General features: G+C 37.9%; 1 protein-coding gene across 10 annotated transcripts in view; it reads left to right on the top strand.

Moving 5' to 3' along the window:
• ZDHHC20 (zinc finger DHHC-type palmitoyltransferase 20) overlaps nt 1–6,017 on the top strand; it is a 65,606-nt gene extending 59,589 nt beyond the window's left edge. For 6 of the 10 annotated variants that reach the window (XR_011506823.1, XR_011506825.1, XM_070520375.1 and 3 more), the window contains one exon: nt 2,456–6,017. Coding sequence is in view for 7 of the 10 variants with exons in the window: in XM_070520375.1 (XP_070376476.1) it covers nt 2,456–2,463 (8 nt within the window). In the remaining 3 variants the exon portion in view is untranslated. Of the gene's footprint in view, nt 1–844; nt 923–2,455 lie in introns of all 10 variants that reach the window. The other 4 variants (XM_070520374.1, XM_044777445.2, XM_070520376.1 and 1 more) reach the window with 2 other exon arrangements.
• Nucleotides 6,018–18,236: the final 12,219 nt, after the last annotated feature.

Below are 18,236 nucleotides of genomic sequence, written 5' to 3'. Positions count from 1 at the left end.
TGCTGTGTTTTGTTCTGTTCACAGTTGGGGGTTTTTTTGTTACGTAGACACATACTTCTTTACCTCAGCTGTAGAAATTCTTTTGGCATAACATTCTGAATAACACTTGAACAAGGTTATTCTTTAAGGTCCTAGTTTTTGCTTATTTGAAAATAATTTTTTGAAGTGCATTGCACTCTTTGCTGCCTTATTATAAAAAGGGTGCACTGTATATATTTTAACCTTTTCTTGGTGACTCTTAACCATTTCATGAATTAGGGATGCATTATAGAACAGTTGATAAGACAGAAGGGGCCTGGGTTTCTCCTATCGTCTGGCCGCTCACTAGCATTATAGCCTACAATACACCTGTGGTAGTTCTTAATATTAGTGACAACACTGTCCTTATCTTCTTGTAGTGTAGAAAAATGGTTTGGACATTCAGGTCAAATAGTACTAAGTCTAGGAAGTACCCTAAGAACTTGAAAACCTGCTGTCAGAATTTCTGATTTTTTGGCTATCTCTTTGGCTTTTAGCAGCATTTAAGTTATTCTCTTAAGATTAGTATCATTAGACCCCTTGTATAAGATCAAGGGAAAATTCATTTTGTGGACTTCTTAATTATTGCTACTGAACAGCTTTAAAGCCAGTGGACATTTCACAAAGATAAGCCTAAAACCAGACTTTGAGCTCTTAGCAGGGCTGAACTTACTTCTGGGTTCTACAGGAAGACAAATAGTTGGCACGATAAGCCTATTTAGTGGTTACGTAAGAGTTGCTTTTACCGTAATCATCAATTTTACCAGGTAGCCAGAAACTTGATACTTCTTTTTTTGTCATATCATATATAATTATGTGCTTGCAGGGACAAATAACCATGTTACAGTGGCAATAGAAAATTGAGTACCACTTGTTCATAACTAACCAATTGAATAAGAGCAAGGTAAGACAGTATAAAGGTAATTTCCTTGAACAAATGCGCTTAACTTGCATATTTCATCATCTCAAAGCAATTTATGATTCAATTTTTTACACTTTCAATTATATCAGCAAAATTAGGTAGTTGAGATTGGAAGATAACATCTGCCTATGTCCCATTTTTCTTACCACTCCTAGCACAACCTTAGTAAATATTTATTGGTAGATTAATGAAAAAACTAATAAAAATTGTTTAGGATTGGTATATGGACAACTAACCTTTTCAGTAAACAGTACCTTATTAATTAGTTTTGGGAAAAAAGGGGAAACTTTTGCCCACTATTGAAGAAATTTGATCCAAAGAGGAGTTACTAAAATTGAGGGCTGAAAAAAGACTTGAGGTTCATTGGTCTTATTTACTTTGTAAAAGATACAGGAAAAGAGCAAGTGCATTGATCAGCCATTCTTTAATCTGGGTGCCCAGAGACAATAGCCAGAGGAATTAATTGAAATAGCAATAGAAGACATTGCAGACAGATAAGTATAGATAGTACTATAAGCAGTCAGGGTCCTGTCTAAGATGTCAGCTGAACGGCAAAGGATGTAGTGAACTCTCTCTCCTGATGCTTAAAAACAAAGAAGACAGCCATCTATATTTAAGTCAGGAGCTAAGCTCAGTGGCTCAGTAGCATCTTGCATAGCTGTTAGATATTTCAAAACCTATTTATAGTGTTATTGGTTACCTATTGCTATGTAAACCATTACCACAAACTTAGCAGCTTAGGGCAATACACATTTATTAGCTCAACTTCTCTGTGTCAGGAGTTCATTTTTCTCAAAGGGTTCTCATCGGGAGTTTCAATTAGGGGAGCATGTGTTTCCTTGCTTGGTGTTTGTTGTTAGCATTCAGTTCCCCACAAAGGACCTGGAGCCTGTGTCCAAAGTTATAGGCAGAGCCTAAGGCCTAGACAGCATCAGAACACAGGCACTCAGGCGGGGCTCATTGCAGAGCAGACTGGCCTCTGGAGACCAGCAGCAGGAGCCCTGTGTGGCCATCCTATGTCATGGTCACTGCCACCGAGAACTGGGGCTGTGGTGTTGCAGCTGGTCCTCAGACAGGGGTCCTCAGAAGTGGTTCTACATTTCTTTTTAATGTAGGCGGAAAAATGGCTAATGCTTATGATTGTTGAGAATCCTTAACGGACACGTTCCTGTAACTGTTGCTATGGGTACTTCCCTACATCCTGTAGCGTCTTAGAAAGGTATGGATAAGACGCCTCCTCAGATTACGTCCAAGTGAACAGTAATGGAGAACTGTAAGGGTCTGCCTCTTTAAAATGCTCTCGATTGCTTCTGGGGAAGAAGTCAGTGATATCCTTTATATGCTGCTAATAGAAATCTTCACTATTATTACAGAATTAGTGGTATCAAAGTATTTCTTTCCTATCGTGTTATATTAGCAGCTTTATACTTTAGCCCGCAGAGCCATTTAATAAATCTTATTTTTAGAATTAAAAATCAGGTTTTAACTAATAACTCATTGTTTCTGGTTTTATAGGTTTATAAAAACATATTATGGACTGATATTTTCAGTTTTATTTGCAAGAAAATGATCAATGGAATGAAATAATTGAAGTCTAATGGAAGATGTATTTCTTAACAAAGGAAGCCTTTGTGCAGATCCTGGACCCACAGAAGCACTGCTCTGGAGCGGGAAGCATGCCTTAATCTGAAGTTAGCCCGTTTGTGCAGCATTGACCTACAGCCACAAAAGGGACTTAATTTTACTTTGGAAGTAACACTATGAGATGCTATAATATGAGCTATCAAATCACATGGTAACATGGCATATGTATTTTTCTGATACCTGAGTTACATTATTAGAGCTGTTTCTTAGTATCCATATAAATGTTCACTCCAGAAACACAAGCTAAAAACTTGTCTTAAGTGAAATGCATCCAGGGCAGCATGGTCGCTGAAAGTGAATAGTAATATCCAAATTGCTGTTGCTTGTACTGTGTAAGGAAAAGAAAATAACTGGCTTTTTTTTTAATTGGGTGTTTGCTAATTTGTAATTACTGTTTTATACTTTTCAACATCTTTAATAAAGATTTTTTTATTGTTGGCTATAAAATAACACTCAGAAGGATTCAGATATCTAAATATAATCATTTAAAATAGGGAGCACATTTGTATAATCCGTTGAAGGCTTAGTTCTGAGCATCAATCCAACCATGTAGAGTAGAGTCTTGCCCAAGGCTGAAAGACAGCTTGGCAGTTTAAGAACTTTTTTGTTTCTGCTTTCAAATTACTTTTTTGTTGAACTTTCCTGGGTATTTATATGGGCAGGAAAGCACAAAGGTACGCATGCTATAGAAGCATTGGACCCAGTAGGAACAGCTAGAAGTGGCTGGAAGAAAAGTGTAAAGAGGAGGATAGGCAGGCTTGTAAGCTGTTAAATATTTCAGTCCCAAGGTACTTAGAATGCAGCATGCTATTGAGCTGCCTTTCAAATTTCAATTTAGGTAATGACTAAAAATTACTTTGAAACTTTTTGTAGTAATCCTGTAACAGCTTAAACGGTGACTTAAAATGCAATTTGAACTAGGGTTAAACTGTTTAGCGTAATACTGCTCTCAGGAAAGCAATTCTAACCTGAGTAGTCATTTAAAGCTTCCAGTCTCTGAGCAGTGGATTCCACTCTTAAATGCAAAATGTTAAATCTGACTTCCTAACAACAACCCCTTTTTGCCTAGACACATAACCCCTTTTTCCTTGTGAAATCTAATCTCAATGACAGGAATTGTTGCATTAATTCTAAAGAAAAATACAGTATTCTTTAAGGAGAAAAGATGTAGAAATGTTACTCCTTGTTTATACTGTTTAGTCAAATACACACACAGAAACCAAAACGATTGATTGCTTCCAGTAGTGGGTAGAGATAAATCTTAACCAGAATCTATAGGTACCAACAGTGATGGTTTACCTGTCTGCAAAGTGGGATTGGGCGAGGGGCGTTGGAAGCAGTTGGACTGGATAACCTCAAACATTCTTCGATTTCTAATTTTGCAAAATAACCTTACTTTTCATTCATCCAACAAATATTTTTAGAGTACCTTCTGTACACCAAACAGTATACTAGAGATAGCTCTATAATTTCCTAATGGAGTATAAATTTTACAGTCAACTATTCCAGGTTTACAGTTTATTTACCATTACAATTTATAGGATTTATCTAATTCCATTGGCTATACTAACGTCAGATTTTAAAAAGAAGTAACATTTTTTCCCTTTGAACCAAAGGAATGAGTTATCTTTGAAAATACAATTTAGAATACTGTAATATGAATTCTTATACCTTTATTTCAACTCTGTAATCTTAATAATCTTGGTTCTAGAAAACTTTTAAGTATGAGAGTTAAGGGATATCAATTACCAACCAAAAACATCATTTCAGTTTGGCGGTTTGCATATTACAGGGAAATAGTACGTGTTTAAACTCACTTGACTACTTTCAGACGTGTTCACTGCTCCTTTCTGTGAGTCTGTCTCCATTTAGATCACAGGATTAGAATGCACCTGATTAGCAACTGAGGAAAGAGACTTTTCCCCTTAACCTATTCAGGCCCTTTTGTGGGGTTGTAATCTTTCTCAGTTCTTTTCATTTCTATTGTTTAGCATCATATTTAATAGCATAGTAAACACTTCTCCAGAAATTTTCAGTTAGAGCTTTTCACTTTAGTTCCCTTCGGTTTAATTTATGGCCAACATTTTGCCACGTTCTAAATAATACTTGGCTGAGTTTATTCCTGCGTATTAATGACCATTCCCCAAGGGCCTGCAGGTGGAATGGGGATCACGGAAAGGCTGCCTCTTTGGTGTTTAACTGGTATTGATTCATGCTAGCAACTCTGGGGAGAAACGGTCAAAATGAAGCCTTGTCAAAATTTATTAGTACCATCTTTGGTCCTTCAAACACTTGAACAGATATGATGATATTTAAGGAAAATAAAGTTGAATTTCAGGTATGACCATTGCCATTAAAAACAGATTGGGCAGGAGACTTGGTTTTACCTGGATCCAAACTACTTGAATATTCAAGGCATCTGACCAGTACTGCCAGGCCAAACCACAGAGCAGCGCCAGTGTAGTCTTACCACCAGGAACGTGTTTACAAAGTTTAGTTTCATCTTTACATGTGGATGATTTTTAAAGTCTTTTTACATATTTAGTGGTTATGATCCAATGTGTCCTAAGTTAATATAAGATTAGTTTAAATCAAATACGCAATGTTTACTTGAATTTTATTTCTATTAGAAACAGATTTTGACTATGTTTACAGGATTGTGTGAATTAAAGTTTATCAGACATGTGAGTTTCCATTCAGTAATCTTTAAAGCAAATGTCTATTAAGGGCTTCATGTTAGGATCTGCGTATTTGGGGCACTGAGTGGACAGTGACTTACAGATATGCTTCACTTACACTTTGCTCTAGGACTAGCACTGCTATCAATGGGGAGTATTTTTAACTAACTGTTATTAAGAAATTAATCATATTTTTGCATTCAGCCAAAATAAATACCATATCTAATAATCTGTAAGATATAGGTAATATATAAACCTGAAATCCATGTTTCGTATGATCTGAACTGTATTTTCCAATTAAAAATGCAATATAGATTCAGAAAGGTCCATATTTTTCTAACGACTTCACTTTGTATTATTTTGTTGGGTTGCATAAAGAAGCAAGGAATTGTATTTGTATTAAAAGCTTAAGAAAGCTGTCAGGCAAGTTTACTATATTTGTACATGATTGCAGATGAGTCTATGCCCATTTAAAAGAAAATATGGACACTATTTTAAAGTGATCTTTAATATACTTTTATATAAACAAATTTGAAATAGAGTTTACTTTGGTTGTCTTTACTTATCAAGTGCCACCAGTCTTGTGTTTGTTTCTCATAAGTCTGACTCTGGACCATGACTTAATGTTAGCTCTTTGCTTTGTCTTTTGGATGGCCTAACCTACATTAACATGAAGGCTGGACATTTTTAAACTTTTTTTTCAAAAATCATAATAATTTACTTTATTAATAAACAAATAAAGTCCTGTATTTTAACAGTTTGTTGTTGTTGTTATAAAGTGGTATTTACCAAAGGAGAGAGGAACTTTTTTGGTTATCTTGAAAATCTGGTAAAAGAGTGTTGAGAGAAAGAGATTTGGCTAATAATCTGGGGTAACGACATCTAAGACAGGTATTATTGGGGTGCAACGCGATTGTAGTTTACCTCGGCTAGAGGTATTGACTGCTTTATTCAGAAAGGTTTTAACTTAGCTTTTACTGAACATAATTTAATTTTCAATTCAGAAGTCACTTTAGGATTGTAAGTGCCTTCAAAACAGTGTAAAAGTTGTAAAATTGTGGTTGTCAAAATGCTGAATAATAGATTTTCCCTCTGTAGAATTCTTTTATGTTATTTGTGTCCCTATTATCTTAAAAGGGACAAAGTTTTGATATTTGAGGCTACTGATTATGATCTGTGATTCCCAGTTTTCAGGCGAGGAAAATTTCAAAATATTTGCAGGAACCAGTAGATGCCAGTAGAGATGAAGCAGCCTTCCTTTGGCTCATTCAGAATACTGTTTGGGGCAGGGAGGAGGATTAACTACTCAGTGGCCAAAAGGCCACTTTGACACCCAAAGAGTAGAACTAATGACATCACATGGCCAGAAAATAGCATCTCATTTCTCATAAGCTAGCTTTTCAGAAGCACTGGAAAGGTGAGTGACGTTGGCTTCTTGTACCTGTTTTACTCACTCATGTGTCCCAGAATCTAGAGGGATGAGAACTAACATTTAGTTTCTACAGTGTAACAGGTTTGTGGGTGTTTTAACAATGTTGTGAAGTTAACTTGAACCCGTCCCTATCAGTGCCTTCCATCTGACAGAGAGGATTCAAGTGCTGTTTCTACTCCTTAATTCATTGTGTGCTGCTCTTCAACCACGAAGGTCTCCTCCCGCCATTCTCGCGTGAGCTGCTTTCCATCCAGGGCCTCCAGCTCCAGTAGCGTTCTTCCCTCGCTCTCCCCACGGCCTCCAAACCGGCTGAACCCTCTGCGCTGCCTGGAGTGCTGCGGTTCTGCCCAGTACTGATTGCACTTAGCCGTGTGTTAGTTACACACGCTTTCAAGTCAACTCACTAGATTACAAATTCTTGAGGAGTTCTTTTTGTACTAGCTACCCACAGAATGAACAATGAAGTTCAGAAAAGAATCAGAGTCATGAATTTCGTGTCCATTAGATTTGTTGTCAGTTCTGTTGCCTAAGACCTCAGAAAAGTGGGCCCCAGAGGCTATAACCCCCCCAGACTTGAAAGATACTAGTCAAACTTCACATGTTTTAGTAGAAGTATAAATATATGGTGTAGTATCTGGAGAGCAATTGGACATCACCAAGTTTTCAAATGCCCGTATTCTTTGAGCTTTCAGGTTCTACTTTCAGGAACTTTATAGATTTACTTATGCATGATGAGCACTGTATATAAGGATATTCATTGCAGTACTGTTTGAAGCAACAAAAGACTAGAAACAACATAAATGTCCCACCTGCATTTACAGTTACGCGTGCAATAGAGTATCTGAAAGGATACACAATGAGCTGTTAATGAGCTGCCTCCAGAGAGGAAAATTAGGGTCAGTAATAAGTTACATTTCACTGTGTGCCCTTTCATACTTTTTTATTTTCATACCATGTACAGGCACATATTACTTTTAAAAAAGAAAAACAGTGTTTTAGACATTCTATAGGTCAGTGGGGGAAAGACAGATTATTTGATATATGATGCTGGACCAGTGTGCTCGCCATTTGGGAAAAAATAGAGTTGCTTCTGTCATTCACATCTTACATCAAAACTAATTCTGATGGTTCGTGGACTTAAAAACTGAGAACAGAAAGGTGCTGCAAGAAAACGTGGGGAAAGGATTTTATAGTGAGAGAGGAAAGGTATTTCTAAGCAGTCATAATGCTGATCATCATTAAAACAGATTCGAGTACATGAAAACTTAAGAACAAAACCACTAATAAGAAAAAAAAAAGATGTAGAACAAGAACAAGAAATTCACAAAAGAAATGAGAATGATCAATAACTGTGTAAAAAGATGTTTAGCTTCGTTAGTCAAAGAAGTAGAAGTGAAAACAGCAATAAGGTTATTTTTGCCTGAGATAAGCAATAACCAGTGTTGCTGAGAATGTGGGCAAAGAAGCATTTTTGGTGGGAGTGTAAAATGGCTTAAATTTACTAAAAAGTAATTTGGCTATATGTGTCAAAGTTTCACTGTGCATAACTTCTGTCCTGGCAACCCCACTCAGGAATTTCTATGGGGAGAAGGATATAAGGTGTGAGAGAATAGAAAATATATATATTGGTCTCTGTCCCCAGTGCCTGGCAGAGAGCTTCTGAAACCCTTGTAAATTCCTAAGTGATAAGAGCACTGGGGGCATCTCTTGTTCTAATATTTGTCTTTGATCCTGTCCCTGACACAGGGCTCCTAAGCCCTTGTAAATTCCTTAAGTGAGAAGAGCACTGGGAACATCTTTTGTTCTATTGAGGCAACTCTGGGTGGGCTCCTGGATGGCTCCTGGATGGGGGCTGGTCACCAGAAAGACAGAGCCATGACTAGAAGCTTGGAATTTTCATCCTCCAGAGAAGGGAGAGGGGCTGGAAATGGAGTTAATAATTATCATACCTACGTGAGGAAGCCTCCATAAAATCCAATAGGCAGTTTGGAGAGCTTGCAGGCTGGGAAACACATCCACACCGAGAGAGCAACACAGCCAACTCCACGGGGACGGAAGCTCCTGCACTCAGCACCCTCCCGGACCTCACCCTGTGTGTCTCTTCGTCTGGCTGTTCATCGGTATCCGTTATCCTTTACTAAACCGGCAAACAAATGTTCCCTTGAGTTTTGTGAGCCGCTGTAGTAAACTAATAGAACCTGAGGAGCGGGTTGTGGGAACCTGCAATTTGTAGCCAAATCAGACAAAAGTTATAGGTAACCTGGGGACCTGCTCCTTGCAGTTGGCATCTGAAGTGGAGGGCAGTCTCGTGGGACTGAGCCCTTAACCTGGGGATCTGCCGCTGGCTCCAGTAGACAGCGTCAGGATTGAGTTGAATTGTAGGACATCCAGCTGGTGTTGCAGAGAATTGCTTGGTGTGGGGAAAGACCTCCACACGTTTGGTGACCAGAAGTGTTCTATGTGAGTAGTAAAGTGGACACACAGGAGAGAAATACGGAAGGGAACAACTGGGTTTTTCCCTATATGGAAAGAAAGAAATCTGAGTTTTTTCCTAAACATAAGGCTAGTTGTCTGAGACTTTTTTCAAAGCAGTAAATAAGGAAAACCAATGTCCATCAATAGGAAATTGGCTAAATTCTGTTACTCTCATCTAGAGACTACCATGAAACCATTTAAAAGAAGGTTTTGTATAGCTATATTCATAAAAACTTGAAGTATCTCCATGGGAATGATCTTGAGGACATTAAGTGAAAAAAAATCAAATTGCAGCAATCCACATAGATAGTGTGATCCCACTTAGGGGTTAACAGTACATGTTGTGTATGTGTGTGTTAAAACAGCCTACTTATTGAGCACCTGCTCCAGAGGATGGGCGAGTGCTGCCACATCCAGCCCTGCCTTCCAGGGCTGAGCCAGGAGTGAGGCAGCAGCTGCCCCTGACACCTCCAAGCCCCTGGGGGCACATGGGCACCCCCCAAGCTGAAATGGTGAGATAAAGTCCTCAGGCCCAACTTTGCCAGGCCCAGGCCACCCTCGAGAGAGCCCAGGACATCAGCAGGCCAACAGGGGCCTCTGGGTGTTCTTGGTACAGAGAGCAAAAACTCGGGCTTATGATGCGCCTCATTTGGCCACACGGAATGACGACCGTCTGTTTGGAAGATGTACCAGCTATAAACCTGTGCATATAATATGGACAAGCCACTGTAAGCTTTTTCCTCAGCCTTTTAAAATAAACTTCAAGCCCTTGTTTGCAACATTTAGCCTTTCTAGATGCAGAGAAGTCAATGAATGCTAAAAGTACAATTAGAAACACCACTTGTTTTGTAATCATCTGTCTGTTAAAATTCACTGGAGAGAAACATCATCCGGAAATGACTTGGAAATGCAATCTCTGCATCACTTCTTGGACTCATGTCCACGTTTGTTTCCAGAGTCGGAGGGGAGGGCAGAAGGCAGTGAGGGAGGGGGAAGGGTCCCACCAGAATGTGCATGTTAGGACCATTTTGCCATGTGCGTTGTTACTCAGGACTCCTGTATATGTAGTGTATATACTGATTAAACTGAAGTCCTTAATTAAAATATCTAGCTTTTCTAGACGTTTAGACGTGCTCACTATATGTTAAAAGTAGATGTAGTAAAATACGGTTAATATTTTCAGTATTCTTAAAGAGGTCGTCTTTCTAATATGAATGTTCAGCCGCTCTGAAAATACATTTATCTGTACTTTTCACTGAGTAGATGAAGGAGAGAAGGGTATTATACACATTCACTCTAATGTTGCTGTATATGTAGCGTATATAATAGAAAAGTGCATGTCCTAATTTCATGACAAATATAGTTAGTAGATACATTTTTGTACACTCTTTTGGTTAAATTCATAAGAAATAATTTTTTTTTTTAGATTGGCTCTGAGCTAACATCTGTTGCCAATCTTTCTTTTTCTTCTTCTTCTTCTCCCCAAAGCCCCCCAGTACATGGTTGTATATACTAGTTGTAGGTCCTTCTGGTTGTGTTCTGTGGAACGCCATCTCAGCGTGGCCTGATGAGCCGTGCTAAGTCCGCGCCCAGGATCTGAACCCGGCAAAACCCCGGGCTGCCAAAGCGGAGCATGTGAACTTAACCATTCAGCCACGGGATCCCATGAGAAATAATTATAAACATTACTTTTAAGAAGTGAAATTCTTACTCTATCTCTGTAGTACAACCTGCCTCTATTTGTCCCTTAGGTAGGTGGGGAAGATAAAAAAGTAAGAAGGAAAGAGTTTGCCAAAATATTCATATTTAGGAGACACTTGCAGATTATGACCATTATCTACTATGCATTTTATTCCAAACAGCTGTGTGTGGAGTGAACATTTTAGGTCCATATTTTAACATCTAGTCTTTCTAGAGGCTTTGAAGATATTTGTTACGAATAGTAAAATAACGTTTTTTTTATACTTTTTGGGGGTTGTTAAATTCAAAACCTAGTGTCCTTTGGTGGGGTTTATAGAAAAGGACTGTCTTCTGGACCTGATGTTGTTAATCCGTCTCTTTGAGCTACATCACATTTATGAACTCTTTACTGGAAAAGTTACAACAGAAAGTATAAAAGGAAAGGTTCTATGCCAGTCTGTGCGTTTTTAGAAAATACTCCAAATTATACTTAGTTCCATATGTGTATTTTCCTTAACATGCCTTTGTTTGTAGTGGATGAAATTAATTTCCTTGTTTTGAAACATCTGGGGATTTTAGATGTTCTGAGGTGATGACGTGTTATAGATAGAATAACATTTTATAAATATTTTTGTTTAATTTTATATGAAGTTGGAAAAACATTTTATAGGTGGAATAGTTAGACCACCTTTGAGAAGTGCACATTCAGTGCCTGTCCACTGGTCTGTGGGTGAGGGAAGAGACGGCATGGGGGCAGAGTTATGCAGTGCGATCAGGTTAGATTGTAGCTGCAGATCGAGGTATGCCCGCATTTTATACACTGTACTATGTAGAGACATCATGAAACAGTGAAATGGAAAACACGCTTTATTGCTAATACTCTAGTAGTATAGATTAAATAATGATGTCTTACAAGCATTCAGTTATATATTCTGTGCTTTATTGCTTAATGTCTTTTTTAATACTGATTATTAAGAGAGAAGCTTTTTTTTGAGGAAGGTTAGCCCTGAGCTAACATCTGCCGCCAATCCTCCTCTTTTTGCTGAGGAAGACTGGCCCTGAGCTAACATCTGTGCCCATCTTCCTCTGCTTTATATGTGGGACACCTACCACAGCATGGCTTGACAAGCGGTGCCATGTCCACACCCGGGATCCGAACTGGCAAACCCCAGGCCGCCAAAGCAGAACTTGCGCACTTAACCACTGCGCCACCGGGCCGGCCTCAAGAGAAGCTTTTTTAATTGAAATATTTCCATAGGCCTGATGCTGTTTTCTGTTTTTAAGATGAAATGTTTTGCCTCCAGAGACTGCTAGACTCCCTTTCTTTAGTGACTGAGGGTAATGCTAACTCAAACTAATAGAAATACCAGTGCTTTTGGACGTTGACGTAGGGAATTATGCATGATAAATGAAAAAGCAGGCGCAAACCCACATGTATGATCTCAGTCATATAAGGAGTATCTTGGATACTGTGCTCTGGTTTTGTGATTTTAAGTGGATTTGTTTTATCTGTTTTTTTCTATGATAAGCACATATTATTCTAAAAATTGAGGATAAAAATAAACATTATAAAAGCATTGAAGGAGACTGCAAGGAAACACCAACATGGTGGGAGAAGGGGGAGTGGTAAGTGGACTGGTGGCGAAGGGATCTTTCATGTTTTACCTGTATGTTATATATTACATGAATATTTCTATTCATATATTCATATGTGTATTCATATACATAAAAATAAAAACCAGACAAGAAGCAAAAAGACCAAGTTCTTTGTGGGAAAAGCTTGTAACACTCTCTCATTTACCATTATACCCCAGTGCCTATAATAGAGCCAGACCTGTAGTAGATGCTCAGTAAATAGTTTCTGAAAGAATACTGTAATTCCCTACATGTGAAACAATAACTATGCAGACATAGAAATTTGGAGGGATGTATACCAAAATATTAACAGTAGTACTTTCTGGATGGTAGACCTTAGGGTAATTTACTTTCTCTTATTGTTTAAATTTTCTACCGCAACCACATATTATCAAAGATAATCTTTGTTTACAAGGAGAGTAAACAGGAAAAAAAAAGTTCAGTAGTACCTTCTGTCTAAGAGCGTGATTGTGGTGGTGTAAATTGGTACAGTCTTACTGGAAAGTATTTTGGCAATACCAGTGCTTACCATTGACCCCAGTTCCACTTGGAGGAGTATAGATACAGATACAGAGAGAGAGATAGGGCTGTACACAGATACACATGGCAGCATTATTTGGGACTGGACAAAGAAACAAACTAAATGTCCATAATTAAAAGATGTTAAATAATTAATGGATAAATCCATTCTCTGCAATCTCATGCATCTTCTAAATAAAAAGAAGTAGATCTACATAAACTGACAAGGAAGATCCATGATAGATTGCTGAGTGAAGAAAAGCAAGTTCAGACTATTGACACATGCGACAACTCAAATGGCTCTCAAGAGAATTATGCTGAGTGAAATAAGCCAATATAAATAATTCCATTTATATAACATTCTTGAAATAACAAAATTATAGACATTGAGAATAGATTAGTGGTTGCTAGGGGGTGGGAAGTGGGGAATATACTTATAAAGGGAGAGCATGAGTGAGCCTTGTGGTGATAGCACGGTTCTGTACCTTAATTGTGGTGGTGGTTACACAATTCCATGCATGTGACAAAATTGCACAGAAAACTATATATACACACAAACAAGTGAGTGCATGTAAAACTGTAAAATTGAAATAAGCTCTGTAGATTGTACCAATGTCAATTTCCTGCTTTTAATATTGTACTATAGTTAAGCAAGAAAGCAAGATGTCCATTGGGGGAAACAGTGAAAGATACACTGGATCTCCCTGTACTTTTTTTTTTTTGCAACTTCCTGTGGATCTGTATTTCAAAATAAAAAGTTGGGGGGGAAAAGCAAGTTGCAGAATAAAGTGTATCGTATGATTCCATTTTTTAAAAGTATGTGTTATACACACGTGCATATGTGTAAGTATATGTATGTATGTAATTTCTATATACACAGAAAACTATCTAGAAGGATATACACCAAATTGTTAGTACTACTTACCCTGGGTGCAAGGAGGGCACGTGGAAGTGGGCAGACGGGGGAAAACTTAGTTCTTTCTCCACATGTTTGTACACTGTTTAGAATTTTTTTCTCAGTGAGCATGTGCTACTTTTATATTATTTTAGTGACCAATAAGTACTTGTCAGTAGTGGTTTTTAAACAGCTGGAATAGAGGCTCTAAGAACTACCATGAATTTGTCACCTCCCTTTCTAAATAATGAAATCTCAGCATCACAGCAATCAGCTCAATTAAATTCCTATGGCTTTAAAATAAATACAGAGTAACATCTGCTTCTCAGAAATTTTAACAAACTTTAGTTGTCAAAATAAATGAAGAGCACACTCAATAGAAAACCTCCCTCGAGTGGAGATAAAGCTGCCTGGCAGGAATCAGCCCCACGTGTCCTGAGGCTGTCAAGATCGTACTACCACCACAAATGAGTCTTTGATTTCAGTCAGGGATAATTTATTGAACATAATTTAAAAGTAATTTAAGATTGTGATTAAAAATAAAGTTAACACGAAACATTTACTAATATGTGTGATCTTTATTGTGCTGCTCCTACAGATTACTTTCACATGGGCAAACTGTCCATTTTCAAGTTAAGGTATGAAGAAGGAAAAAGAATTGTTAACCCAAAAGAAGTTAAGAAGTGACACGCACACACAAAAAATGAGGCTAATAGAGAACAAATAGCAGACCTTACTCCTAACTTAAATGTAAATGTATAAACACTACAATTCAAAGGCAGTGAATGTCAGATCAAATTATTTAAAGAGAAGTAAGACCCTATTAAATGACTATACGCTGTCTCTAAGAAATCCATTTTAAACGCAAAGACACAAACAAGTTAAAAGTAAAAGGATGAAAAAAATATAATGCAAATATTAGCCATCAGAAAAAAATACTTTCATAATGATAAAGGATCAGTACTCCAGGAAGGAATAACACTTGTATATTTGCCTGATTACAAAGCTTCAAAATACATGTAAAAAGAGAACTAAAAGGAGAAACAGACAAACCTTGAGTCAAAGTTGGAACATTTAAAATCCCCCTCTTTATAATTGATAAAACAGCTGTATCAAAAATCAGTAAGAATGTAAAACCATTTGAATGACATTATCAACCATCTTGACCTAACTGACACCCGGCAAACCCAACACCCATTAACTGCAGAATGCACAGTCTTTTCATTAACACGTGGGACACTTTTAGGACAGACCACATGGTGGACCATTAAACAAATTTCAGCAAATTTCAAAAGACTGAAATATTTTTAAATGTTTTTTGACCACAACAGAATAAAATTAGAAGTCAACAGCAATAAAATATCTAGAAAAGCCTAAATTATTGGAAATTAATAGACACGCTTGTTAAGTGAAGGGTCTAAGATGCTAATCTACTTGCACAGTTACATATTTATATAGAGAAATTAGCAGAAACAACAGTCACCTTGGCCAGAGATCAGACTAATTCACATCAAGAAGAGCCAGAGTGACATTACAGTGTCAGTCCTCCATGCCTACACCTTGCAGACAATGCAGTAAAAGCCAGACTCCATAAACTTACACATGTATGGTGGGATTGTACTGTTGGAAAGGAATCCCAGAATATGAATTTGCCCACTTATATAGAAGTAGGAATATCCACCCCTCCTCCTAAGAAAGGAGAAAGGATCCTGTGTCCTTACTCTTTGGAATGTAAATAAATCTCTCTGGAGAGGAAGACTAGTGTCTGAGTTTATAATTCAGGCTTTTCTCTCTGAAATATAAACACATAGGAAGATAATGTTCAAAATCACTCCGGAGGTCTCTGGGTTACTCAGTCACCCTTGTCATTAGCCTAGGTCCCTCCTTTGGAATGTAACCATTTGGCTCCCAGGGAGATAACAGAAGATGTATTATTCTTCGGATGGCAGTAATTAGCTCTACCTTTAGGGGACAAATGGCTGCAAAGTGATATTGAAAATCTAGTGTTTCTAGGGGAATTAAAAGCAAGCATCTTAACATATCATTTTCACAGCTCAGGAAGCCAAGACTTTGCAAGAACACTGAGAAATTCAGGAAGGATTTGTCTTTTCATAGCACTTCTAAGTATTAATGGGTCAAAAAAGAAATCACAAAGGAAATTAGAAAATATTTTGAACTGAACAATAATGAAAACACAAATACCAAAATTTGTCTTGTGCAGCAAATGCAGAACTAAACATGTAGAACTCTGACCACCATCCAAGGATAATGAAACTTCCTTCACCCCGTCCACAGTTACATTAGAGACTATGTGGGGAGCAATAATGAGGCACCCCTTCCACAACAACCAGAGGTGTTGTCAGCGAAGACATACTGGTGATTTCAAAATACCACCTCTGCCCAACAGCAATGACGTACCCTCTCTCCCCACTGGAGTCTCAGAGGAGGTCAAACGCAAAACCTGGACTTCCACACCCATTTGGCAGAAATGAGATAGCACCCTCCACCCCCGTGGGGACAGTCTCAGAGGAGGGCTGCTAAAACAGAAGATTTAAATAAGACCCAAGTTTTCATAATACCTAAACTGTCCAGGATACAATAAAAAATCAATCATCATACCAAGAACCAGGAAAAGCCCAACTTGAATGAGAAAATACAATAGGCACCAACACTGAGATGTTGGAATTATCTGACAAGAATTTTAAAGCAGCCATCATAAAAATGTTTCAATGAGAAACTACAAACATGCTTGAAACAAATGAAAAAGAGAAAGTCTCAGCAAAGAAACAGAAGATATAATGAAGAGCCAAATGGAATTTATGGAACTGAAAACTACAATAACCAAAATTAAAAACTTATAGATAGGCTCAACAGTAGAATGGAAGGAACAGAAGAAACATTCAGTGAGGTTGACGATAGAGCAATAGAAATTAGCCAATCTGAACAACAGGAAGGAAACAAACCAGAGGCAGTGGGGGAGAACAGAGCCTCAAGGACCTGTGGGACTACAACAAAAGGTCTAACATTCTTGTCATTGGACTTCAAGAAGGTGAAGAGAAAAAGTGTGAGGCTGAAAAAGTATTTGAAGAAATATGGCTGAAAATTTCCCATATTTGGCAAAAGACATAAACCTACAGATTCAAGAAGCTATGTCAACCCCAAACAGAATAAATACAAAGAAATCAAAGCCAAGACCCAGTTAGTTCTGAAAATTAAAGACAAAGGAAAAAATTCCTGAAAGCAGTGAAAGAAATGACACCCTACCTACAGGAGAAAACCATTTGAATGACAGTGGATTTCTCATCTGAAAACACCAAGTCAAAAGGAAGTGGCAAAACACTTTTCAAGCGCTGAAAGAAAAGAACTGTCAATGGAAAATCCTATATCTGGTGAAAATATTGTCCAGGAAAGAAAGGGAAATCAAAACTTTCTCAGACAAAGGAAAACTAAGTAAATTCATTATCACAGACCTACCCCAAAAGAATGGCTAGACAGAAAAGAAATGATACAATAAGAATTCCTGCAACATCAGAAAGAAAGAATAGGGGCTGGCCCCATGGCTGAGTGTTTAAGTTTGCGTGCTCCGCCTTGGCGGCCCGGAGTTCGCCAGTTTGGATCCTGGGCTCAGACCTACACACCACTCACCAAGCCATGCTCTGGTGGCATCCTGCACAGAAGAACTAGAATGACCTACTACTAGGATATACAGCTATGTAGTGGGGTTTTGGGGAGAAAAAAAAAAAAGAGGAAGATTGGCAACAGATGTTAGCTCAGGGCCAATCTTCCTCACCAGAAAAAAAAAGGCAAGGAGAGTAAGTGAAATGCATAAAGAATAGAAAAAGTAAAACTGCCCCTATTTCCAGATGATGATTCTTTAGAAAATTCCAAGGAATCAGTAACAATGAAAACTACTATAACTAAAAAGCAAAGATTAGCCAGGGCTCAGAGGACAAGGTCAATATAAAAATGAATTGTTAGGGGGCTGGCCCCGTAGCCGGGTGGTTAAGTTTGTGTGCTCTGCTTTGGTGGCCCAGGGTTTCACCTGTTCTGATCCTGGGCACAGACATGGCACCACTCATCAAGCCATGCTGAGGGGCATCCCACATGCCACAACTAGAAGGACCCACAACTAAAAATACACAACTATGTACCAGGGGGCTTTGGGAGAAAAAGGAAAAATAAAATCTTTAAATAAATAAATAATAAAATAAAAATAAATTGTATGTCTATACACTAGTAACAAACAAAAAATTTTATAAAGATATTTACAATAGTATCAAATGCATATAATAGCTATACTAAGTTGAACAAAAGAAATGAAAGTTTTCTACAGAGAAA

The sequence above is a fragment of the Equus asinus genome, chromosome 11 (assembly GCF_041296235.1).
Source record: "Equus asinus isolate D_3611 breed Donkey chromosome 11, EquAss-T2T_v2, whole genome shotgun sequence".
Taxonomy (NCBI): Eukaryota; Metazoa; Chordata; class Mammalia; order Perissodactyla; family Equidae; genus Equus; species Equus asinus.
The sequence above is the reverse complement of the archived record's forward strand: the minus strand, read 5'-3'. Positions and strand labels throughout refer to the sequence as shown.